The sequence below is a fragment of the Penicillium samsonianum genome, assembly GCF_028829775.1.
Source record: "Penicillium samsonianum strain IBT 33392 chromosome Unknown utg000007l_segment0_segment0, whole genome shotgun sequence".
NCBI classification, from domain to species: domain Eukaryota; kingdom Fungi; phylum Ascomycota; class Eurotiomycetes; order Eurotiales; family Aspergillaceae; genus Penicillium; species Penicillium samsonianum.
Genome location: NW_026643265.1, coordinates 2,126,689 through 2,150,116, shown reverse-complemented (window position 1 = coordinate 2,150,116; position 23,428 = coordinate 2,126,689). Strand labels below are relative to the sequence as shown.

Here is a 23,428-nt window from a genome sequence, read left to right as displayed (position 1 = left end):
CTCCCCAAGAGGCCCCACCCGTGGACTGGCCCATAACTGATTTGTAAGTTGAGAGTTCTACCGAGGTAGAAGTTTCAAGGTTCACATTTATGTACAGGATAATTTACAATACAACATAGGTGCATAAAATCCAGATCCCCCTCAATAAGGGAAAGCAAACTGCTCAGCCTTTGCACCAAGAATAGGTACGAAATCTTCACCCTCGCAAATCTTCATAGCCTTTTGATAAGCAGGCCGGTCACCAACACGCTTAAGATAAGCCAGAATGTTCTTATGCTTCTGCTCATCAAACTCAATGGGGCAGAATCCTCGCATGGTGGTGAGAGTACAAATCGCCATGATATCCGCTGCGGTGACGTCATTCCCAACCAGGTAGGATCCGGTTTTACCGAGTCTCGCCTCAATCATTGAGAGCGCACGCTCTAGTTTCGCATTGCCCATCTTGACGTGCACTGCTTCCGGGTCGTTGGTCAGGCGCCGGGTCATCAGTACACGGAACAAGGCTGGCTGCAGGGAGGCATTCGCCCAGTGGTACCACTCCAGGAATTGGACGTATTCCTCGCCATCTTTCGGTGTGCGCGCGAGACGGCCCTCTCCGTAGGCGGCAATAATGTAGTCTATGATAGCGCCTGATTCAGCGAGCACGACCTTGTTTTTCGTAAAGGGGGAGTTGTCGTCTTCGATCACCGGTGCGGTGCCGGAGGGATGCAGGTCTTTGATTGATTGCGGGGAGAATATGGGGTCGCGCTTGTGGAAGACAAAGTCATATTTGATGCCAAGTTCTTCGGCGAGCCAGACGATGCGCTCTGACTGTGAGCGGCCAAGGTGGTGGATTGTCAGCGGCATCTTGGTTTGGGAATGAGAAGCAAGGAGTGCTGGTGCTATTGGCGAAGTGGGTTCGGAATTGCAAAAATTGGAATGGAAATTGTGTTGAGAGATATGAAGCCGAGCTTTATTTGCTGAAGATGAACCCAAAGTATTTATACTTCCTGCATGCATAGGATGGTCGGGATCGTCGGAGGAATCGTCGGAGATATGGGCCGTCTCCGCTTTACCTCCACCGAGGTTAGTCAAATTCGTAGCTCTGGACCACCTCCACTCGGATAGCTCAATTGCACGAGTCATGGGGCGATCCGCATTTTTGGCTACAGTAGGTACATATGTAGCTACCAGTATACACTAGGTACATCGATGAGCAAACGATCTTCCCCTTATGGGGCCCCCAAACCCTACTGCCCCATAACAATCATAACGAAAAACCATTCCGCTTCTGTCAAAGAGTCCCCAGGAGGAATCATGGCTAAGATTACTTTTTAGTGCGTCTTTTCCCTCATGATTAGCGCGTGTATAACTTACTTGAACACTGAGAATCAGCAATACTGGCACTTGGCGTTGATCTGCACCCCCTGGACGATGTTTTTCGGTGCCGGAGTCTTGCAGAATCTACCGCGACCAGATGGTCTAGTTTTATTGCCGCTTTCGTATTCCACGTTTTGGTACGCACCGCATTGGTACTTCACCTCCTGGTACACATGTCCACAGACAGTCGAGTAGTAGACATACCAGCCGCAAGGGCAGCCGCTTGGGTTTTGAAGGCTGTTGACTAGACGATCGCCGACATCAGTTCCCATTTTATCCGGTGAAATTTGCGATGTCATGTTGATCAGAGAGCTTTGGACGGATATATAGGAAGGATAGAAATAGGTGGTAGAATGGTCGAACGACAGTTTGACGAATTAGACTCAAATAGGAATGTCCAAAGAAAGGAATTTGTTTGATTTCTGTACAAAGTCTTCTTTGCACAGAAATCTTGGACGTGGCTGTACTACTTATAGTTAGCTTCCGAGTACACTGATTATGTCCAGTTCAATCCAATCACACTTCATGCATCCTTTTGCGCGCAGGAATTTATTCTACATAATATGTAGTCAAATGTGATTCCCCCTGGGGGCCAACTAAGAATATCTAGACTCCACTTACCACTTGTCGACCAATACGTGCTACGATTTAAGGGCTTAGTTTGTCTAGTTATGTATGAGGCTTAAAAGCGACTAGGAAAACTAGCGGTGAAGAATTGTTATTGGATAGGTGATCCTTTGAAGACGCATCAAAGTGGGGGATACATAAAGCATGGGTATTTTGCTAATACATTTACATATCCCCCAGCGCTTGACGGTGTCTGAAATGATCTTTCCAATCACCTAGGTACATAGCTACCGTCGAAATTAGTCGCTCGCCCACATTTCCAAATCAACATTACACAAATCACCTGTTTCCTTCAATTTGCCATGATCAACCCTCAAGACAGATTCTGGTCCGATGGCGGGGCCTGCTACGGCTCGAGCGAAAACCCTGCCTCCGATTGTTATTATAATATCTGGGATTGGGATCAACTGCGGATGATCTAGGTCAAAGGCACCGCCAAGCTGTTTCCACCCGACGGGGATATAGAGCTTTCAATTTTGGCGCCATTGGCTGATTTTCTATCACCGGAAGTTCGCGCAATCATATTCGATGACGATGGGCTCCTCACTGATATTTCGACGGACCCGGAAGAGGACGAGACTATGTTTATTGCGTATCCTCCCGTCTCGCTCTGTGGGTCGCTTAGCGATTGTCGTACAGTTCAGTACTCTACACTCCAATAGCTCGATCGACTTGGACCATTTGTTGATCTTGTGTCGTACTAAGAGCAGTCCGGGATTCCTCGAAAGGTTGCTTTTAGTTTAACGCCTTATACAAGCCTTTAAGACTACAAACGGCCTGGGATGAGCTTAACATTCTGAAAAGTCTACCGTCACATCCTAACATAGTACCATTTGATCGTGTTGTCCTTGAGGAGTCTCGGGTGATTGGATTTACAACAAAGTACATCCCAGGTGGAACTCTCGCCAATTCAAAGGTCCTTTTTCGATTCGAGTGGCTGCAGCAGCTTACTCAACTCGTGGATTTTCTCAACCTGGAATATGGGATCATGCATCAAGATATTGCACCCCGGAATCTACTTATCGATCCTTCCACACATAAGATTCTTCTCTTCGACTTCGATCGGGCTGCATCCGGAGAGAAAAACCTATGCGACGGTCGGGATGATGTTAGTAGCGTTGTGTTCACACTCTATGAGCTTATCACGAATGATACGTCCTTCTCGGGTATCCCCCACTGGGAACGAAATATGGATGTGGTGCAAAGTATGTCAAAGTGGACTAGCCATCTCGAGCTGGGCTCGGAGGTATTGAAATTCCGCAACTTTCTGAACGAATGGGTAGCAACAAGAAGATCCGACGTGGACGGTGACATGAACGATATCTGAATGCACCATACCGACTTACGTTGCCGGAATTCTCGACAATGCCCGAGTATAGTGTACCCCTTGAGTCGGGCACAATAGATGGAAAGCCAAGATGGGTAACGGGCCATCGGTATAGAAGGACGGCAATGAAGCAGAGGCAGTATTGTTTTCGCTGGGAGAGAGCACCACAGAGCCGCTTGTTGAACAAGGTTGAACATAGTGTCAAATAGTCAATATTGGAAAGCGGCGGGTGGAAAAAAGTGTTCTGTCGCATTAAATAATATCAAATGTCGTAGGCTTCGGCTGAAGAATTGTTTCCCCCTTGGAATCGTCAATTCGGCAGGTCCTTATATTCTTGTGAGACCGCAAGAAAGAAAAGAAAGGAATTAGTACATTGGGTGGAGATCACATTGAGACGTAGCTTCATTAGCGAGACATCCTTTTAGAAGCTGACAAGGTTAGGACCGTGACCCAAAGTTGCCCCGAACAGAGCGAGAAATGGCTCCTCCCTCCGGAAGCACCAGAACGGTGGCTGTATCACGAGTGGGACTAGGAACGCCGACCCAGAAAGAGCGGCCCAAGGGGAGCCGGGCAACATGCAATAAAGATAGACTGCCAAGACTGCTGTTGGTTGAAAAGTGGCCTCCACAAAAGACTACTACACGAGACGAGGCATCTTCACAACTAGCACTCGATGCAGTCAGCCGATACAGTTCAAAACGAGGCCATTATCACATAGCAAACACCATTATTTGTTAAGCAACATATAACCCGACCCCAACAAACGGTTTCTATCTAGCCAGTCAGTAGGCACATAATGTGCGAACCACAACCTTGGAACTCATGGCCAGTCGCACCAAAGCGAGAGCAGTAGCCAGGCCAATCAATAAAAGAATGATGGACAAAGGGGGTGGGGAGTACTTATCAAAGATAGGGTTAGAAGGTTTAAGGGGGAAAGAACAGGAATGTCAAAGTAGAGAGATATCTAGGTATATGTAACCGAGCACTTCCTTCATCCCATCTTGGCCTACGGGGACCACTAAGGAAGGTTGAAGGTTGTTCCCCCCGCTGTTCGTTTTTTGTGGCACTTTTCTTGGGCACACTTATCAAGAGCCTCTCCTAAATTACGATAATATATGTAAAACAGGCATGCTTTTATTGTTACCCTGGATCAAATATATTATAGCTACATACATATGTCATCTACCTATCTGTCTCACCAGCGTTCTCAAGCTCTGTGAGTATTGAATGATTGCCAGTGTTCGAGTGACTGAAAGCAGGACTCTTGCCTAGATCCGTTCAACCCCTGCGACAACCTTATTCATGCTATCGACATTGCTATCATTTGCAGTGAAATGGCAAGGTCGTCGATGGCTGTCAAGAAACATGCCCTGCATAATATCTCTCAGATGGTCCGATATTGCGAAATAGAACGTCTTCGTTGCCACCCCATTTGGGTATGAGCATACCCAATTATTCCTCGGATTCGTGGACTTTCTTCAGGAACCACGCAACACAGATGAAACTGGATGTACCAACACGGCTGACACCTCGGGCGTGCTGCTCGATGTTATACTTCACTGATAAAGCAAGATCAGCATGAAGATGCGAGATCAAACCAAAGGATTGTATGGCTTATTATTCGCGGTGTTGATTTTGATCTTTCTGCCCGTGAGCTCACGGCTGTTGGACTCAGAACTGAAAATGAAATGACGGACACCGGCTTCTGCTGCTGCATCCGTAGCTGTCTGTCTTTCCCAAGTCAAATTTGGTGTCTCTTTCTTTGATCAACGGTATGTCTGTTTAGTACGCCTCTGGTAGATTGTCAATTGCATCGCTCTTACCCTATGTCGTTACTATAGTATACCAATATGCAAGATGATCTCTGGGCTCCCCTATAGAGTCGACTGGTTATTATTTTCCTGTTTCTCAAAGTTCGAGCATCTTATGTATGCCAGTAGTTCTTCTCATTATGAACATATTATGCCAAGCATTAAAAGAGGAGAAGCTGGCAAGCCAGACTGTGGTTCTGGGGTTGAGGTGATGGGGAAGGGCTAACCGCATCAAGTAAAGGAATCCTCCCGACTCAGATTGTACTCAACTACGCAATATTATCAAACGAAGTAGACTCATAGTCTTTGACATCAAAAATTATCTAGCTAAGCAATACTGTCAAAACTTGTCGGTAGTTTTTTCTCCATTAATAACAGCCTCTCCACCCTACCATTTCAGGTCCTTATCTCAAGCTTCAAGCTTCCCCTCATCACTCGCAAGCCCCTCAATCTCTCCGGACTTCCTCCCAACCCATTCTCTGTTGGACTGCCTAGTCAGGACATCGGATCCGACTATAGTCTTTTGTCTGGATTGAGTTGCCCTAAGTTTGAGGGAGTTTTCTTTCTGAATGGCATCCCCTCATTTCATGCAATGGCAGACTGCGGCAATATTAGTATAAAGAGTAGAGGCAGTCCTCGAGAACTGAATGGAATATCGATTTATTTCTATATTACATAAGTCCTTATAGTCACACAGAGTCCTCCAACCATGGCACTTCCCTTCACTTACCACGCCAAGGCGCAATCCACCTTCAAGCCGCCGCTTATCGCAAATGAGAACGCCTTCTTGGGTGATGTGCAATCAAGGTATGGCTGATACATAGTGTGTGTGTTAGTAGGCAATTTTGCTGACACACTACAGCGAGAACGAGAACCCAGACAAGCCCATGTCATGCGGCTTTTACCGACTGGAAAAGGGCACACCCCTCGTCTACACCTACACCTACGACGAAATGAAGATTATTGTCGAGGGCAAGTTCGAGATTGCGGACGAGACGGGCCAGAAGGTTACGGCGACTCCGGGCGATGTGTTTTATTTCCCCAAGGGGGCCAAAATCACCTTTACGACGGATGACTATGGGCTGGCGTTCTATGTGGGTACCCAGGGCTGAATTCTGAATCTTATTCAAGGAGACTAACGAAACCAGACTGGCCAACGGAAGCAGGGTGCTGCGTGAATAATAGAATACTATACGAGAAATTAATTTTATTTCTTTTTTAAAAAAAAACACTTTTGGGGGTTCCCTGGTTGTGATTGCCAATTATCGGGGTCCCCGTGCCTTCAATCCATGGAACACTCAGCTGTATTAGGCTAGGCCTTCCTAATCGGGTAGTTTGCTTATATCCCTTGCGATAGCTTCAAGATTCCAACATGTGATTGCACAACCCCTACTCTATGGATTATCGACATACTGAGTACATACATATGTACATATGTAGGTATTGACCGGACAATTATTGCTTATTCCCTGGACACGGACCGGGATGTGCGACATTCGCTAGTCTCATTGGATTATGCAAAAGTCAAAGAGTGTCTGACCACATCCACCAGGTGGCGGTTTCATGTTTCGACTCCATACTAGAGTCGATCCCACTTGAAAGGAATCGTCAAAGGATAATTAGCGATTGGAAGTGGAGATGATGTTCAGCTCGCCTCGATAAACTCATCCACTTAGCTGGGATTTGCTGGGATTTAGGCGGCTTAGTTTGAGTGTGTATGACGTGGGGAGAGTTGCTACAGCAACTCTGTGAGGAAGGGAGGGGGTATCGGGATGGAGTGGATTGTAGAATTGAGAATCAAGATCCGTTCGATCTTGGTGGAGAGTGATCGGCTTTGAAATAATAAACATAAACCTTCAATAATTCCCGAGACAAGGGGATTTTCTTCTTTTCTTTTTCCCTGTACAAAACGTCTTCGTCACTTTGCCTTTGTTCTTGTGTTAGTGCCCATTAGTTCCGGCCTTATCACAGGGGGTCACAACCAACCCCTCTATCGCTCCTCCATCAACACCATGGCTATTATTTCAGAGGATCATCTTGGTCTACGACTCCCTAATCCACCACCCCTGTTGCATACTCGTGGTCAATTCGATCGACCCTCTACTCCTGCCGATGGCTTTACCAGTCCCCCACAGACCCCCCAGGGTAGCCCCAGCAAGTCAAGATTGCCTCCGGGCGCACTCGATCTACCCAATGTCTTCGACAAGGCATTGAAGTTGACTCCCACTTCTCCTTCCAAATCGACATACAACCACTACAATCATCCAATGTTCTCTGCCGGCAAGAGTGGCGAGGACTTCAACGAGAGCGTTATCCACCAAACCCCTTCGAGCCCAACGCGTAGAGCCAACAAGGAGAACACACCCCCCAACCCGACGCGTCTAACAAAGGACCTGGGATCAACCCCAACTGCTGCTGCCCTTTCACGTCAAGAACCATACCAACCACGCGATGAGACGACCAGGCGCCAGGTCCAGATGCGCGGCCTTACCCCCGAGGAAATGGAGAAGCTCGCACAGCCCAAAGTGAAGCGCCTTGTCAATGTGACCCAACTCTGTAAGCGCGGCCCAGCCCAACAATTTTAAGATAGCTTGACTGACTTATGCATGACAGACTTCCTTGACCATTACTTCGATCTCCTCAGCTACGTTCACAATCGCCAAACCCGCCACACACAATTCAAAGCCGCATACCCCGACCCCCCTGCTACCCCTGACGAAGAGCACGAACCCGCCCTCCTAAAATACCTCGGTCGCGAGCGCGCACATTTGCGGAAGCGTCGCACACGCCTCCGCCAGGGCGACTTCCAGATTCTGACTCAGGTTGGCCAGGGTGGGTATGGACAGGTGTATCTGGCACAGAAGAAGGATACGCGGGAAGTGTGCGCATTGAAGGTCATGAGCAAAAAGCTGCTTTTCAAATTGGATGAGATTCGTCATATCCTGACCGAGCGCGATATTCTCACTGCGGCCAAGAGCGAGTGGCTTGTCAAACTACTCTATGCCTTCCAGGATGATACGCAGATCTACTTGGCCATGGAGTATGTTCCTGGTGGAGACTTCCGCACGCTGCTGAATAACACTGGTGTTCTCCATAATCGTCACGCGCGCTTCTACATTGCTGAAATGTTCAGCTGCATTGACGCGCTCCATGTGCTGGGATACATTCACCGTGACTTGAAGCCCGAGAATTTCCTGATCGATTCCACGGGCCACGTCAAGCTGACTGATTTCGGTCTGGCGGCTGGTATGCTGAGCCCGGGCAAGATCGAGTCGATGCGCGTTAAGCTTGAGGAAGTCGGGAACACGCCTGTTCCCTTCGGTCGGCCCATGGAACAACGTACAATGGCCGAACGACGACAAGGATACCAGTCTTTGCGCCAGCGGGAAGTTAACTACGCCAAGTCGATCGTCGGCTCGCCAGATTACATGGCGCCGGAAGTTCTCAAGGGCGACCAATACGATTTCACAGTGGACTACTGGAGCTTGGGATGTATGCTGTTCGAGGCATTGGCAGGCTACCCGCCCTTCGCAGGTGCGACAGTCGAGGAGACATGGCAGAACCTGAAGCGCTGGCAGAAGGTGTTGCGGAAGCCCGTCTACGAGGACCCGAACTACTTCCTGTCACGGCGGACGTGGGATCTCATCACGAAACTGGTTGCTGGGAAGGAGCAGCGATTCAAGAATATCAAAGAAATCCATGCGCATGACTATTTTGCCGAGGTCGACTTCGAGAGTCTGCGTGATCAACGGGCTCCGTTCGTGCCTGAACTTGATTCCGAGACTGATGCCGGGTACTTTGATGATTTCAGCAATGAGGCAGATATGGCCAAGTACAAGGAGGTCCATGATAAGCAGCGCGCGCTGGAGGATATGGCTGATCGCGATGATAAGATGGGCAAGGGCTTGTTTGTTGGGTTTACTTTCCGGTATGTTCGTCCCGAATCCATCCCAAATGGCTTTCCTTTGTATGATCGTTCTCTTACTGACCATTCTAGTCACCGCAAACCCGCCGTCGACAGTAACGGCCGCAGCAGCTCCCCACGGAAGCCCATCGCGACGGATGGCACGTTCGGGACAATGTTCTAGGTTCCTGACCAAAATCCAGATTTTCACATTCATATTCGGTCAACCTTTTTCTCTTCTTACGTTCCCGTTGGCGCGTGCGGGACTCCGAGCTGGATCTTGGTTTCCTTGTGCCAGAAGTCCCAGTATTGAGTTTAATGGCTCAGCTTTTCGTCCTTTTTCTTCTTTCTGTTTTAACTTCAACTTCATTTTCACCTTGCAACTTGCAACACGATACTTCTTCTCGACTCGTTCTAGTTTTATGATGCGCGTGGAGTTGTGGAATTCGATTCTTGTGTATGATACAGCCATAGACCAAAAATGGCGTGGTTCCCCTGTCTTCTACTAGTAATGGTTTCATTGTATGGAATATGGAATATGAGTTTGAGTTCGACCGTGATCAAATACCGAGTAGACTATATGTAGCACATATATCTTCTAGCAGTAAAGTATCGACTCTTTTAGTTTGCAGGAAGCTGGCGCACCATGCGCAGGATCTCGGACTCGTTGTCTCCAATGACAGCGCGGCCATTGACCCAGTCAACGGTCTGTAGAGTAGAGTATTAGCACAACACATCCAGACAGATCTCCGACATAGCGGTAGAAGAAAGGAAGAGGTCGAACATACAATAGGTCTCACGAAAGTCTCATTATCCTCCTTGAACTTCTTCAACGCATCCTCCGCATCGCGGGCGCCCTTCACTAGCTCCGCAACACCATACGTCACCTTCTCACCCTGACCACCAACACCGCTGACGGGCGAGATGTAGTCGAGGATACTGCGAAGCTGGTCTGTTGTCGGGGGCTCGGTGGAAACCTCGAGCTCGAACTCGCCGCGCTGTTTCTTTGTGTGGTTGGAGTGGTCGCTAGCCTGGTCTTCTGTGGCGGTTTCTCCGGCGGTCGCGGAAGCTTGTTTCAGGATGTTGAGGGTTCGAGTTGATGCTTGGATGGAGGGGGAGTGGAAGAGGGTGATGGGGTCGAGGGTTTTGCGCTGTTTGCGTGTTAGATGGTGGTTTGGGAGCTAGGGGAGGATGGATTGGTGGGGTTGGGAGTTGGTGTAGGTGAACTTACGAAGCGGAACATCTTGACGATTTGGATATTTGCAATTGGAGGGGTTGTGGTGATAGACGCAGGTGGAATGGAGGGAGGTGGAAGAATTGGAGTTAGCTTTGGCGGCAGTCCCTGGATGATGTCATGTGCTGTGCTGGCTCGGGTCGTCTCGGGCTAAGCTACGTTGGTCCGAATGAGTCAACTACTCTTGACTGAAAATACGCTACGGATTACTAGGTTCAGAAACGCCGTTGGGGATATGGAATATATTTCTATGGCCAGGCGTCTGGCGCATAACGTAGAGCGATGGCATCCCTATGTCCATCCAACTCTCACCTTCCCGTTTTGAGAAGGATTTTGAACATGTCTCAATGCCTCGGACTCTACGGAGTACCTTTGCGGCATATCTTCTCGCTGCTTAATTCTGTCCCCATGTAGTCGATTGGCCCGATTGCGTGGTAGGGCTGAGCGATGCACCCAATGCGGTTAAAAACACAGGCTGTTGGGGAGGGCGCCGAATGTGGGGGGTGCGTGGTATTGTACCTCGCTCGCTGGAGGCGAGTATCAGACTCTCACCTCTGGTAGATGCCTTTAGCCATGTCTGCATATACTTGTTAGTGCCTGTCTAAGGTGTCAATTACACCAGAAGATAAACATACCCTAGCAATTAAAGAACAAACTTTAGGTTGTAAGTTCTCCCCTCATAAACCAAAGTTCTCAACATGCAAGTAGATTCCCTGCGCGCCAGTTCCCTTGTGCACGGCTCGTTCATCGCTCAGAGAAACCACGCTACGGCGGACATCGTCTGCTAAGCCACGAGGTCCACACACAACCACGGCGCTCTCTCCTTCGGCTTTCTCCAGGACCTTGCGGATGATAGTTCGTGGCGTGGGACGACCAGAGACAATATTGGGATGAATGATTGTTTTGCTTGTGGGGTCTTCAGACCGAAGGGACTTCATATCCAGAGCAGCCTTCTCAGGCTGAACAGGTGCTGGGCCGGAGCAGGTACAGGCACAGGTGGTATTGATATCCTCGTCTTCGATTTGGGTAGTGCAACAGCAGCCTCCACCGGGAAGACACCCGCTACCTGTGGCCACGGGGCCTGTGGTCGATGTCGACTCAGCAGAGAGAGAATGAATTGAGATATCGTCTTTCTCAGAGATATCCTTGGCTTCATCTTGGATAAAAGTCTCCAGCGTAGGAGGAGACATTGTCTGTAATGGTAGTGAGACAGAGATAGGCGGATCTAGCTTTTCATCGCATGTGATATAAATGCTAACTTCAATCTCCTTCTCGAAATTTGAATGCGTGCGTCGACACTCATCCACGTCTGCCAGCAACGACTGCAGTTCGGAATCAAAGTAAGTCAGCTGAGAACGTGATTTAATTACCCAGACAAAACGCAACCGCTGGGTGGCTGTTAGACGAGCGATACGGGCGGGTATGTGCTCCTTGCTGCCGTTGCTCTCCATCTTCCACGCTGAGACAACGTCCCGCAGAAGAGGTATCGTGAATGTCGCACCCATGCCACCTGCCAGCAATATAACACTGTCAAATTGACGCAAGGGCCGGATGCTTCCATAAGGCCCTTCGATAAAAACTGTCGTATCGGACATCCGTGCCACTTGTTCATCCCCAAGTAGACCATTGCTCTTTGAGGCGTACCGGAAAAACCGTCTTGTTCCCCCATTCTCGGCGCGGATGAAGAACTTCATCTTATTATCTTCTGGGATGGATGCGATAGTAAATGGATGACATTGCAATGGAACGACAGAGTGGCAAGTGAGGAAGACATGCTGGCCAGGTTGCCACCCGATACCGGGGTTTTCGATGGTAACGCAGGTGACATTGCCAGGTAGCGGAGTAAACGTAGCCGAGTGTGCCCAGAGCGCATTTGTCTTATTCTTTCGGTGGAAAATGGCCAAGTTTGCATATGCACCCCAGGTGTAGCGAGCGAGCCTATCGAAGACCACAAGACCAATTGGGATCCATACCCAGATCTTGACTTCATCAGGTGCATGCATCCACACCGCAACAATAAAGCCAACAAAGGTGACTAGATGCTGGATGACAAAGAACTCATAACTGAGCCGACGAATTGGAGCGAAGGAAGTGATCACAATAAAGGTCAGGATAACCCAAGCGGCAAATCCACGCTTCGTCAACGGATCGTTATAAAGCTGGTAGGTGATATAATTCCAGCGAGCCCAATTGCGGAACCAGAATCCCATATGGATGGTGGTAGTCAACCACAGTGTCCGCGCGACCCAGCGATGGTACCAATTCAAACTGACATAGCTCATTCCTGCCAAGAACCCAATAATGTTCTGTCTGCCTGCCAGCAGAAAGATCAGTGGCAACTGGCAAATGGCAATGAAACCAGTGCGGTAGCCGACGTTCTCCCATGCCCATGGATCCAGGGTGTCCAGCTTGTAGAAACAAAGGACCATGACTACCACCAAGTTGGCTAGCATGATGAGAACGCGGCCAAGTGGCGGGAAATGGAGGGTCAATCCTCCGAGTCGAAGCGGTCGTGGAGTCGCATAGCTGACTTCGCGGGCTGTTGCTGTGATGGTGGCGTAGATATTGAAGAAGAGTGATTTTGGTTTGGCGGGCGTGAGTGAAGAATCTCGCAAGCTGATTGTTGTTAGTCAAGATCACCGGATGTCAAGGTTGAACATACCGATGGCTAGCAATAACGCGATCCAGCACGTTAACAAGAGTTGCTGCACCGATTGCACTTCCCACGACAGCCCAGTACATCTTCTGTAGGGTGAACAGACTGGGAACGCCATCGCCCATGGACATAGAGCCCGCAGGCATGTCGCCCATCGACATGGACATCTTGTGCTGGAGTTGTAATAGAAAGCATGAGATTGAAGCCGACAACGCACCAAACCCAAGTGTCCACAGGTATATGGATACTCACGTCACCAATGGCAGGGCAGATTACCAATATTATGCTCATCCGTGCTCATCTGGTGAAGGTGGGTCAAGCCATGTGGGCACCGTTTTAGTGGCCCAATGCGTCAATGCCCGCAGGTGTGTAACTTCATGTTTCTTAATTTCTTATGTTTCTTATGTTCTTTTTTACATTTTGATTCTCCCATTCTCTCCCTCATCAATCATGGAAGGCATGGATATGGGCAGCACCAGCTCGAGCTCACACAGTATGAGTTCCTCAACGGGCTCTATGAGCATGGCTATGGTATTCAAAAATAGCCATGACACGCCGCTTTTCTCCAATGCTTGGACTCCTTCATCCTCCGGTAGCTTTGCGGGCACATGTATTTTCTTGATTATTCTCGCTATCATCGACCGATGCCTCATCGCTTTTAAAGCAACCATGGAGCGCCACTGGCTCGCCACACATCTCAACCGACGATATGTCACTGTGGTTGGGAAAAGCACCGAGGCTGGCAAAATTGACGCCGACCCGGACGCGAAAGTCGCATCTCTTATCACCGCGCAGGGCGTTGAGGAGTCAGTCAAAGTTGTGCACAACATCCCTCATGGGCCAATTCCCTGGCGGTTCAGCGTTGATTTACCGCGGGCATGTCTGTTCCTATGCATTGCGGGAGTATCCTATTTACTGTATGTTCTAATATCTACTGGTATTGATTGGATGAATGCTAATATCATGTCTAGGATGCTAGCTGTCATGACTATGAACATCGGCTATTTCTGCTCGGTGCTTGGAGGCGCTTTTCTCGGGGAATTGGCGGTCGGACGTTTCATTCAAACCAATGAGCATGGACACTGATCATTTTATGCATGTCGATATTATTTATGACCTTGAGCAACATCTGTCTGGCGTTTGGGAATATCATTTTGGGGATAATATAATATGAATTGACTTGACTCTGAATTGTTCTCATAAATCTCTGATTTTCCCTCCTCCATTCCACTCGAATCCTTCATCGCTCTCTCCGGCCCTAAGCGGTCCAGAGCTGCATGCAACCATATGACTAAGCCCTGCGCGCGCAATTGAGCTAATTTACTAACCATATTTGGGCTAGCCCTACGGGTAATATCCACTTTTAGCGCTAGTGTAAGGCTTTAATTTACCTTTGAGCAGGTATGGTCCGAGTTACCAAAACAGCAGGTCCATGCCATCATAGATGAGAATAGTCTGAGATATGACCATTGTCGAGAAATCGGAAGGTGTGCTACAGTGTGGTTAAGAGCCGATGTATAATTATCAGGTATAGCGTGGCAAAGAAGCATCAGGAAGTGAAGTGCATAGCCTGGGAGCCTAACGGATCACTTCATAGAACAGGAGGTTGTCGGAATGTGCCGACCTCGGTAAGCATGCACATCTCAAAGGGGAAAGGGTCATGATTGCAGATATCTCGGATCCCACGGGGCTTCGCGGGTGGACCCTCTTTTTTTTCAAGTCCCGCTAACTCCCTCACCTTGTGTATGCAGAGCTCGTATAGAAGGGTTCAAGGAGCTGAGTTCTCCCACTTTTTCTAGCACATTATTTCCTGTATAATTTAATTTCTCGACTTTATTTCTTTCCTCCTTTTCAACCCTCCAACAACATACTCACAATGAAGTTCTCCCTCCTCGCCTTCACGGCCATCGTGCCATTGGCCGCCGCACACTTCAAGCTGATATACCCAACCTCTCGTGGCTTCAACGAGGATACCATGCCCAATTTCCCCTGCGGTGGAATGGGCCAGTCCTCTAATCGCACCAAGCTACCACTGTCTGGTGGCTCATTCCCCGTCGCTCTTGAGATGCACCATGCCCAGACTGCCGTCGAGGTCCTTCTTGCGCTGGGCAGCAATCCGGAAGACAACTTCAACATTGTCCTCACGCCAACTTTCAGGGTCACCGGCCTTGGCGAGTTCTGTCTTCCTCACGTCGAGATCAATCAGAAGCTGATCGGCCGTAATCTCACCAATGGAATGAACGCTACCCTTCAGGTACAGACCAATGGTGACCCAAGCGGTGGTCTCTATGCTGTATGTTCTCTTCTCATACTTCGTCCATTTTGGCTCTTTGTTGTGGTATACTAATGAAATACAGTGCGCCGATATCCAATTCTCCTCCGACGTCACATACCAGACACCATCTGCTTGTAGCAATAACACCAATCTCGCTGCAACCACCTTCCCCGAGGCTTCTGCTGCGCGTAATGCCAACGAGTCTACTTCTGAGGGTCAAGCACAAAGCGGATCCTCGTCTCCCTCCTCTACTTCCACCTCCAAGGGTGCTGCTGTGCCGATGCAAACCGCCGCTTGGGGAGTTCTTGGTGCTGCTCTCGTCGGTGGCATTGCTGTGCTGTAAAAGCTGATTCTTCGATTTCTTGCTCCATTTTTCTTTGATCTCAAGAGTTTAGCGATGCATAATGAACAATGATATCTTGTGCCCATCGTTTCCCGCTCGTAACACAATAAACACCGTATTTCTACCTATTTTATAATATTATAACCACCTTACCCACGAAATATGGTACCTGTCATAGTCTCCTAGGTATCCATGAGACATTTGCGAAGCAACTCAAACACCAAGGAATTTTGGTCAACCCTCAGACTGCACCCATTTGAAAAAGCTAAATATTCAATGATTTTTCTCCACTCAAATTGACTCAAATGCAATTTTTTTTGCATAACTAGAATGATATAAGAGACACAGCCAATAACTTGACTGTCTCTAAAGGGTACTTGCTCTCACGGATGCTTTTTTGATCTATTTGTCTTCAATTATGTAGAGGAATCAACAATACTTTGCTGATTCTTCAACGATCTTGCAAACTGACGAGTATCTGTATAATCCACTATCCCACTGTCGCCCTTCTACAGCAGTAGAGGAATGCCTTCGGTATAGTATAGAGTGTCACGTGTGCGGGTAGATTGGCCTATATTAGGCAACTAGGAAAATCGATCAGGGACCAGTCTATCCCCAGACATTCGGGGAATCCAACAAGCAAGAGGGGATTGTTTGCAAGGTGCTAGTGATATTCTATCATGGAGAACTTCGAAGTACTGCGTCCCGTTGGTAAGTATATCCCTCAAAAACAGTCGGGAACCTTTTCCGAAAGTCAACAATGCCTAACCCCAGTCAGGTCGATTGGAACAATATTCAACGTCGCGCCACCAGGTTAGGTTTTATTTAAACGTTGCTGTATCAGCAACTTATTTCCTACCAGACTCGTTCGTGCTTCCAGTCAAAGACTATGTCTATCAGGCATGCGAGGCCGCAATCGCGGAACATCCGTCTCTATCCGCCATCGTTGCAGACGATCACACACAAGACCCCTATTTCGTGCGGCTGCCAGAGATTGATCTTGACCAAGTTGTATCTTTTCAGGATAGGAAACCAGGCTTGTTAAGTACCGAAGTCGATGGCGAGCCTACTCCAGATCTTGACCTACAAACTTTGCTTGCGACCCAGCATAACACGCCTTTCAGGGCTCCAAATGCCCTTTGGAGAGTCTGTGTCCTGCTAGATATAGAGGATGAGCGGCAATTTACTGTGGCATTTGTATATCATCATGCCATTGGCGATGGAACCTCCGGAAAAGCCTTTCATCAAACCTTCCTGCGAGCCCTAGGGGCAATAGAGTCCACGGACCAAACTAACCCCATCATCAAGTCACCGCGGCTCGCTCTCTTACCAAATATCGAGCAAGTGCACCCAATGTCTCTTTCCTTGTTCTATCTTGCCAAGAAAATATTCCAGGCAAAAGTCTACTCCCGACGGCCCTCGGGTCTATGGACCGGCTCCAAGGTCCTACTCCCCACTCAAACCCGCCTGCGACTCGTGCCGTTCTCCAAACTACTTGTCTCCACAGTAAGAGACAGATGTCGACAAGAGGGTACGACGATCACCGCACTCCTGCAGACGATCGTTGCCCGCTCCATCTTCGCACACATCCCGCCTGAGTTCACGCAGCTCGCCTGCACCGGCGCACTCTCAAGCCGGCGCTGGCTGCCAGATATTATCACTGATGAGTCAATGGGCGTCTGGGTCCAGGACTACGAAGAAACCTATTCCAGGGCGGCAGTCGCGCCGTCTGACGGCTCCTTCCCATGGGCAGAGGCTAGACGGTCTCGTAAGACGATTGAGTCTGTCCTGAAAATGAAAGGGAAAAATGCTAGCACGAGTCTGCTGCAGTTTGTCGATGATTTTCAGGAAGAACTGTGCTTGTCCAAGGTTGGCAAGGACCGCGATAAGAGCTTTGAGGTGTCAAATGTTGGCGTTCTGGGCCCGCAAACAAATCCCGACCTGCCTTCTATCAAGGGGATGGTGTTTTCGCAGAGTGCCAGTGTGATGGGCAATGCCATTGAGGTGTCAGCTGTCACTGGGGGAGATGGGTGTTTGGTGCTGGCTGTCTCTTGGCAGCAAGGGGTTGTGGAGGCTGATCTCATCAATGAGGTCGTGGAGTCGACTAAGCAGGACTTATACTCTCTTGACATGGTGTGATCAATGGGGGTCATTATTACTTAGGTATAGCCTTTATAATGTTTAATACTACACCCATAGAATGAGCCCTGGGGTTCATCTTCAGATGTTGTTATCAAGGAGGCGGTGAGATGGCGATAACCTCGGCGGCAGAATCGTGGGGGAATCTACAGTTTCCTTTCACCCAATCTTCTTTTTACATCTCATAACAATCGACTTTCAATATGACTCGTGGTCCCTACATTGTTCCGGCGCTCAAGAAGCACACCGCCACTGTCATCATGGCCCACGGGCTAGGAGATAGGTAAGTGCATCGCCAGAAGATGATAAACAATAGTATCGAGTCTGACAGTGTTTGAATATAGTGGTGCCGGATGGTATGGAAATTACCATCAATTACCCAGCCTAAGCTCATGGGCCTTGCTTCTGACCATCCATTTCCAATAGGATGTCTCTTGCCCAGACCTGGCGCCGCCGCGGCAAGTTCGACGAGGTGGCCTTCATCTTCCCCAATGCGCCCGACATCCCGATCACAATTGTATGAGAGCCTCATATCTATCATCAATTGAATATCCATTGACGAAATATCAACTAGAACATGGGCAGGCCCATGCCTGGATGGTACGACATCTCGAAACTTGGCGGTGACGTGAGGCCTTCCATTCCCAAAATCCCCGAATAAACCCACAGCGCTAACTATCATGTCTTTCTATCTAGTTGGAGTTCGAAGAATTCCTTAGAACCCAGGACGAGCCAGGAATTATCCGCTCCCGCGACTACTTCAATACCCTCATCGAGCAAGAGATGGAAAAGAACATCAAGGCTTCGCGTATCATCCTAGGCGGGTTCTCCCAGGGCGGTGCGATGTCCGTGTTTGCTGGTGTGACTAGCAAGGAAAAGCTCGGCGGTGTTTTTGGTCTGTCATGCTACATGCTATTGAGCGACCGGATTAAGAACTACCTGCCCGAAGAGTGGGCCAACAAGAAGACGCCGTTCTTCCTTGCCCACGGTCTCGAGGATGAGGTTGTTCCATTCGCCTCCGGGAAGACCTCGGCGGCCAAGCTTAAGGAGCTTGGCGTAGAGAATGTTTCCTTCAACCAATACGAGTATGTTTGGTCGCTGTTGTTCCGGGTTGTGATGGTTTGCTAATCTGATATTCCTACGTTGTAGAAACCTTGGTCACTCGGCGACCCCCGAGGAAATTGATGATCTAGAGAAGTTCATTGAGAAGGCCCTTGCCACTGAAGGACAGGGTACTGCTTCCGCTGGTTTATGACTTGGTCATGATCAAAATGAGAACATTGAAAGTGGCCTTTGGGGATATACCTTGATAATGGGTTTCATGGTGCTGCTTGCTGCTGTCATCTGGTCTAGATATCAGTTGTCAAAGCAGAAACAATCCACACAGACGCATCATTAACAACCTCAACCCAGGTCCACCTTTGGGATACATAACAATGCAATTCAAATGTGGTGATAAAGCTGGTGCCGGTATCCTTACTATGTTGGCGGTTTTGACACCTATTGGTGCCGCTGCGTTCATGTTCATGTCTATATAGCATTTTCTACGCATATTTCATGGAAACCATGTATTTGAAGTGCTTTTTTCGGTAGAAGTATTATATATTCCACGCATTTTTCACACAGCCTGCGACATTAAGCATTGTGTTTTGTTGTGACCGGAATATATATATCCTTCTACACACCATATCAAGGTAATCAACAGCCCTAATCCCAGAGGTTGTCGCTCTGCAAAGATTCTGGAGCATTTTTCGCGACAAGAGCAAGACAGAAGACTGTTTATTCACACGACGTATTTTGTGGGCACTTTTGGCCCCTAGGGTCAGGGGATATTTGCACCAAACACCCAAAAATGAAGGCGGAGCCCTGAACATATTATTCAATGTTCCAGCTCATTAGCTGCCTAGAAAGCCTGTGTTCCAGGGGGTAGATGCATGAATGATTGGTATTCCGTATTGTAGGGATAAACAAGGTTTGTAGGGAAGAGGTTTCAATACTGATATAAATGTACACAGATCTGCCAGCCCCAGATTCAAAACATGACCTGTGTTGCTAACAACGACAAGCCCTCTATGGCGTATGGCTCAAACCCACCAGCTACCTGTGCTATGTTGATGACCTCCAAGTAAGGGAATTCGCCGTCCACTACCCCAGATAAAGACCTGCAACGGCATCCGACGACCCCAACGCTACAGTAGGCAATGGCATCACCTCCATGCTCACAATCATAAAACCACTTGTTATTGGATCCGGCCTGCGATTGCTAATGACGATGTAATCTGTGACGGCAGAGTTGGTACTAACCCAGTACCACATGTGGACCTTGCAACACGCAGACAGACTTGGTAGCCAAGCAGGCGGCGTGGTCCACCCGCTGCAGATGTGCGCCTTTATCCTAGCACATGGCCGATCGAACACAGCCCTAGAGTAAACCCCGAGGTGATAAGGTGTAGATATATGCGGCGTGATTGCAGTAGAACGAGATTTGCTTTTAGATTATGGTATTGAAGAAACACAGTTCAGAAGTCGGTAGTTGTACATTGATATAAGCCTCAGACATTGAGGCTGTAGATGCAAATATGAGGGAAGAGGCGCAAACGTATCGTACAGCCAATAAAAATCATGACATACACCCAGGGATACCCAAGATTGCAGTTAGTGCAGAAACTTCGGGCTCCCGAAGCCCCGGGATGAAAAAGAACAGCTGTGGGAGGAGCAATTGAGTCAATGGCAGGAGAGGCCGAGGAGGTTCGGAGATGTAGGTAGATCACATTCTCTGTGCAGGCACCGGGATCACAGATCAATGGTAGAGGCGCGACGGTTTAGTCGGGGGATCATTTTTCACCCAGCATCTCCTTGCGCATCTCCTCCCGTTGTGTCCGCGTTTGTTCCTTCTCCTGTGCGCGTTGTGCCTCCAATACTGCTTGCTTCTTGTCTATTTCTTCCTGAGCGGCGTACCAGACTAAAAAAATCGGAGTCATAACTATTAGCCACGGATGCAGATTTAGGCCTGAGCGGACCCGATTCCGCAGAGATAATCATCTCCAGGGTAAATTGCGAGTATATGACATACTGGACTTATCGGACTTGGACCACTCCTTCAGCTTGTGGACGTAGTCATCGAATTCCTGCGCCCGGCGGTCCCCCTGTTCGGCGCTGCGCTTCTGCAGATCCGGGTTATATCGCTTCCTAAGCTCCTCGTCGGAGGGTCGGATGTATTCAACAAGAGCGGGGCCACCGATGACGATGAGAAGGCCACTATGGTGAGAACCGAATTTGAGCGCGAGTCTTTTGTCACGGTGCAGGCGAGTATCACTTACCCGGCTATGGTTTTCGCCCATAATCCGGCGCGAGACATTGTAGTAAGTTCGAAGCGCGGATGCTGATTACCGATTCAAGGCTTCGGTATGACGATATGGTTCTCGGATGACTCGGGAAGATATAACTCGAGATGCTAAGACCGATGGAGATCATCAACATCATCGCGGCTCTCATTTGCTGTTGGAGGCGGCGTGGCGCAGCTGATGTGGCGCAGTACTACGCTTTGCCCGATCCAGCGTGTCTCACATCTTCCTTGTTCCAAGGTTTCTCCCCACACTTTTGTCACCTTTGTCACGTTTTTGTTGACCGTGACGTCTTAAGGAAGTGTTCCGAGACAGATATGGAGTCTGTCATGTTCTAATGTCCTACCCACTTACTTACAAATTCTATACCTCCGAGGTATCGGCGTGTTATACAACCTTGGGCAGCCCTCCAGGGGTGCTGCCCGAATGCACTGGCCCACCACGGGTGGCCACATGGTCCAGTTTAGTCATCATGGTTTGACCTTCACAAACTTCCAGGAAGGTTGTGGCAACCTGGGCAGCTGTAAGCCCTGGATTTGTATGGCAGAATGGCCAGTAGATATTACGGAGTAAGGTTACTAGGAAAGCACAATTGGATGCCAACAAAGTCCCGTCAGCGTTGAAATTGTAAGTGTGATGGGTTTGCAGGACGAGAAAGTCTGCAGGATCCCGGCCCCAGCTTCGAACGCCCCCCCTGATCGTCAGGCACCGAGTGGGAATGAATTAATCCCTAACCGCGGGCTTTACCATAATAGTTCTACAATATACATTGTAGCATAGGATCAAAGAGAGAGTACTCTTAAGGGGGTATATAATAATAGAAACATGGTCTATGACGGCACTAACTTTTTCATTTAAGCCCAGAAAATGTACCAATGTAGTTAGTGCAAAAGGCACAAAAGGAGATTGGATACCCATATAAAAAAGTATGGAAAGTATGGAAAGTATGGAAAAATATGAAAAAAGTGTCTGACAGTGTGGGTCAAGGGACTTGTCTAATTTAAAGGTCACCTGCTCCGACCGCCCCTAAATCATTCTGCCCCCGCTTCATTTACTCTCTACTTGAACTTTTGTACTGAACTCACTTCGGACCGGTGTGGCTCCTGACCCCCTCAGGTGCTTGATCAGCTTGCGACAGGCGCCTTGATCATTTGACACTGTGGTTTGGCATTGCGCGAGGTAAGGATCAGTGTGGAGTCAGGGTCGGTTGCCTTTTCAGGATATCCATGGATCAAATGGATGAGCTAACTCCAAATTGCAGCCCTGGAGCCCTGGAGTTTACCGAACCGCCCCCCTCCTTGCATGCGACTACCCACAAGATTTACATGACCGTGAACGACCCTCGACTACTCGAATCACCCCCATTGTATAGTACGGTTGTCGGCTTGCGCCATGTCATACCCCCAGCAACATCAAGCGCAGCGGCCGCCACCTTTGCGACAATACAATAATCCCCCTCCGCGTTCTATGACATCGCCAGGAGGATATTCGCAAGATGGCTCCCACGGAGGATACAGCGACGGTAGCATGAGTGGCCATAGCTACCAGCAGACCGACCCGGGCTACGACGATGCGGCATACAGTTACCATTCCAACTCCTCCAGTTCGCAACCATATGCTGCTACGCAATCTCAGCCACGCTCGATGCGCCCACCGGGCCCACCAGGCCAGGGAAATGGACGACCTCCAGGCCCTGGATACGATGATCGGCGTGGCTACCCTCCTGGCGGAAGACCACCGCCGCAATCGCGGTCAAGAACACGTATGTAAATTCAGACAGAGACCTCAAAGCGTCTGCTAACCGACTTCAAGCTGGTGGACGCCCACCCCCAGGCGGTACCTTCGATAATCCCTTTCCCTCCTTTCCAAATCGAGACCCAAGAGATCCGAGGGCGCCCAGAGACCCGCGAGACCCGCGAGACCCTAGAGGCCCTAGGGATCCTAGAGACCCTAGGGGCCCTAGAGACCCTAGAGACCCGAGGGATCGGCGCGGTCCGCCACCACGAGGGCTAGAGAAAGATATGGCTGCAATGGACATTAATGGCAGGGGCCCGCCTAGACCGCACACTTCAAATTCCAACGGAAGACGGCCGGATATGCGACAGCCACCCCCTCGCGGACCTCCCCAAGGGCGGGGCCGAGGTGGCTATCCAATGGGTCCAGTGCGAGCTGCCAGCTCAGGCAGACCAGATCGACCTGATAGAGACTATCCAGATTCTATGGGCCCGTCTATGCCTCCACTACCAAGAAGCGCAACGATGCCGCTCGCCCCAGGCGCTCCACTCTACCCAGGCCAATCGACCTACCAAGAAACAGATTACCCAAGTTCCATGGGTGAACCTCCTATGCGTCCTGATACTGCGGGAAGCATGCGATCCCCACAATCTCGTGCCCCCAACGATATAGACC

The 23,428-nt window shown here is 49.2% G+C and overlaps 15 protein-coding genes across 15 annotated transcripts; 10 read left to right on the top strand and 5 right to left on the bottom strand.

Moving 5' to 3' along the window:
• Window positions 1–141: 141 nt before the first annotated feature.
• N7471_011673 (glutathione S-transferase family protein) lies at window positions 142–846 on the bottom strand (the record flags this gene model as incomplete). Its single annotated transcript, XM_057284392.1, has 1 exon — window positions 142–846. One exon carries the CDS (start codon window positions 844–846, stop codon window positions 142–144), a length of 705 nt encoding a protein of 234 aa, XP_057130658.1.
• A 524-nt stretch (window positions 847–1,370) lies between these two features.
• N7471_011672 (uncharacterized protein) lies at window positions 1,371–1,658 on the bottom strand (the record flags this gene model as incomplete). The annotated part of the gene is made up of 1 exon (XM_057284391.1): window positions 1,371–1,658. The coding sequence occupies one exon, from the start codon at window positions 1,656–1,658 to the stop codon at window positions 1,371–1,373; it is 288 nt and encodes a 95-aa protein (XP_057130657.1).
• Window positions 1,659–2,319: 661 nt separating this feature from the next.
• Window positions 2,320–3,313, top strand: N7471_011671 (uncharacterized protein; the record flags this gene model as incomplete). The annotated part of the gene is made up of 3 exons (XM_057284390.1): window positions 2,320–2,364; window positions 2,409–2,598; window positions 2,814–3,313. The coding sequence occupies 3 exons, from the start codon at window positions 2,320–2,322 to the stop codon at window positions 3,311–3,313; spliced, it is 735 nt and encodes a 244-aa protein (XP_057130656.1).
• Window positions 3,314–5,806: 2,493 nt separating this feature from the next.
• On the top strand, window positions 5,807–6,302 carry N7471_011670 (cupin domain-containing protein; the record flags this gene model as incomplete). The annotated part of the gene is made up of 3 exons (XM_057284389.1): window positions 5,807–5,931; window positions 5,987–6,218; window positions 6,273–6,302. Exons 1-3 carry the CDS (start codon window positions 5,834–5,836, stop codon window positions 6,300–6,302), a joined length of 360 nt encoding a protein of 119 aa, XP_057130655.1. The 5' UTR covers window positions 5,807–5,833.
• An 834-nt stretch (window positions 6,303–7,136) lies between these two features.
• N7471_011669 (putative serine/threonine protein kinase) lies at window positions 7,137–9,212 on the top strand (the record flags this gene model as incomplete). The annotated part of the gene is made up of 3 exons (XM_057284388.1): window positions 7,137–7,680; window positions 7,738–9,052; window positions 9,122–9,212. The coding sequence occupies 3 exons, from the start codon at window positions 7,137–7,139 to the stop codon at window positions 9,210–9,212; spliced, it is 1,950 nt and encodes a 649-aa protein (XP_057130654.1).
• A 437-nt stretch (window positions 9,213–9,649) lies between these two features.
• N7471_011668 (uncharacterized protein) lies at window positions 9,650–10,271 on the bottom strand (the record flags this gene model as incomplete). The annotated part of the gene is made up of 3 exons (XM_057284387.1): window positions 9,650–9,736; window positions 9,817–10,179; window positions 10,260–10,271. 3 exons carry the CDS (start codon window positions 10,269–10,271, stop codon window positions 9,650–9,652), a joined length of 462 nt encoding a protein of 153 aa, XP_057130653.1.
• A 668-nt stretch (window positions 10,272–10,939) lies between these two features.
• Window positions 10,940–13,085, bottom strand: N7471_011667 (ferric reductase family protein; the record flags this gene model as incomplete). Its single annotated transcript, XM_057284386.1, has 2 exons — window positions 10,940–12,878; window positions 12,925–13,085. 2 exons carry the CDS (start codon window positions 13,083–13,085, stop codon window positions 10,940–10,942), a joined length of 2,100 nt encoding a protein of 699 aa, XP_057130652.1.
• Window positions 13,086–13,368: 283 nt separating this feature from the next.
• On the top strand, window positions 13,369–14,004 carry N7471_011666 (copper transporter family protein; the record flags this gene model as incomplete). The annotated part of the gene is made up of 2 exons (XM_057284385.1): window positions 13,369–13,835; window positions 13,890–14,004. 2 exons carry the CDS (start codon window positions 13,369–13,371, stop codon window positions 14,002–14,004), a joined length of 582 nt encoding a protein of 193 aa, XP_057130651.1.
• A 790-nt stretch (window positions 14,005–14,794) lies between these two features.
• Window positions 14,795–15,536, top strand: N7471_011665 (putative GPI anchored protein; the record flags this gene model as incomplete). The annotated part of the gene is made up of 2 exons (XM_057284384.1): window positions 14,795–15,211; window positions 15,276–15,536. 2 exons carry the CDS (start codon window positions 14,795–14,797, stop codon window positions 15,534–15,536), a joined length of 678 nt encoding a protein of 225 aa, XP_057130650.1.
• A 680-nt stretch (window positions 15,537–16,216) lies between these two features.
• On the top strand, window positions 16,217–17,675 carry N7471_011664 (uncharacterized protein; the record flags this gene model as incomplete). Its single annotated transcript, XM_057284383.1, has 2 exons — window positions 16,217–16,247; window positions 16,315–17,675. 2 exons carry the CDS (start codon window positions 16,217–16,219, stop codon window positions 17,673–17,675), a joined length of 1,392 nt encoding a protein of 463 aa, XP_057130649.1.
• A 203-nt stretch (window positions 17,676–17,878) lies between these two features.
• On the top strand, window positions 17,879–19,257 carry N7471_011663 (palmitoyl-(protein) hydrolase; the record flags this gene model as incomplete). Its single annotated transcript, XM_057284382.1, has 6 exons — window positions 17,879–17,958; window positions 18,020–18,031; window positions 18,102–18,192; window positions 18,250–18,303; window positions 18,372–18,760; window positions 18,825–19,257. The coding sequence occupies 6 exons, from the start codon at window positions 17,879–17,881 to the stop codon at window positions 18,928–18,930; spliced, it is 732 nt and encodes a 243-aa protein (XP_057130648.1). The 3' UTR covers window positions 18,931–19,257.
• A 457-nt stretch (window positions 19,258–19,714) lies between these two features.
• N7471_011662 (uncharacterized protein) lies at window positions 19,715–19,953 on the top strand (the record flags this gene model as incomplete). The annotated part of the gene is made up of 2 exons (XM_057284381.1): window positions 19,715–19,800; window positions 19,836–19,953. 2 exons carry the CDS (start codon window positions 19,715–19,717, stop codon window positions 19,951–19,953), a joined length of 204 nt encoding a protein of 67 aa, XP_057130647.1.
• Window positions 19,954–20,509: 556 nt separating this feature from the next.
• Window positions 20,510–21,033, bottom strand: N7471_011661 (uncharacterized protein; the record flags this gene model as incomplete). The annotated part of the gene is made up of 3 exons (XM_057284380.1): window positions 20,510–20,637; window positions 20,749–20,933; window positions 20,996–21,033. The coding sequence occupies 3 exons, from the start codon at window positions 21,031–21,033 to the stop codon at window positions 20,510–20,512; spliced, it is 351 nt and encodes a 116-aa protein (XP_057130646.1).
• Window positions 21,034–22,589: 1,556 nt separating this feature from the next.
• On the top strand, window positions 22,590–23,032 carry N7471_011660 (uncharacterized protein; the record flags this gene model as incomplete). Its single annotated transcript, XM_057284379.1, has 2 exons — window positions 22,590–22,781; window positions 22,832–23,032. The coding sequence occupies 2 exons, from the start codon at window positions 22,590–22,592 to the stop codon at window positions 23,030–23,032; spliced, it is 393 nt and encodes a 130-aa protein (XP_057130645.1).
• A 27-nt stretch (window positions 23,033–23,059) lies between these two features.
• N7471_011659 (Tetratricopeptide-like helical) lies at window positions 23,060–23,425 on the top strand (the record flags this gene model as incomplete). The annotated part of the gene is made up of 1 exon (XM_057284378.1): window positions 23,060–23,425. The coding sequence occupies one exon, from the start codon at window positions 23,060–23,062 to the stop codon at window positions 23,423–23,425; it is 366 nt and encodes a 121-aa protein (XP_057130644.1).
• Window positions 23,426–23,428: the final 3 nt, after the last annotated feature.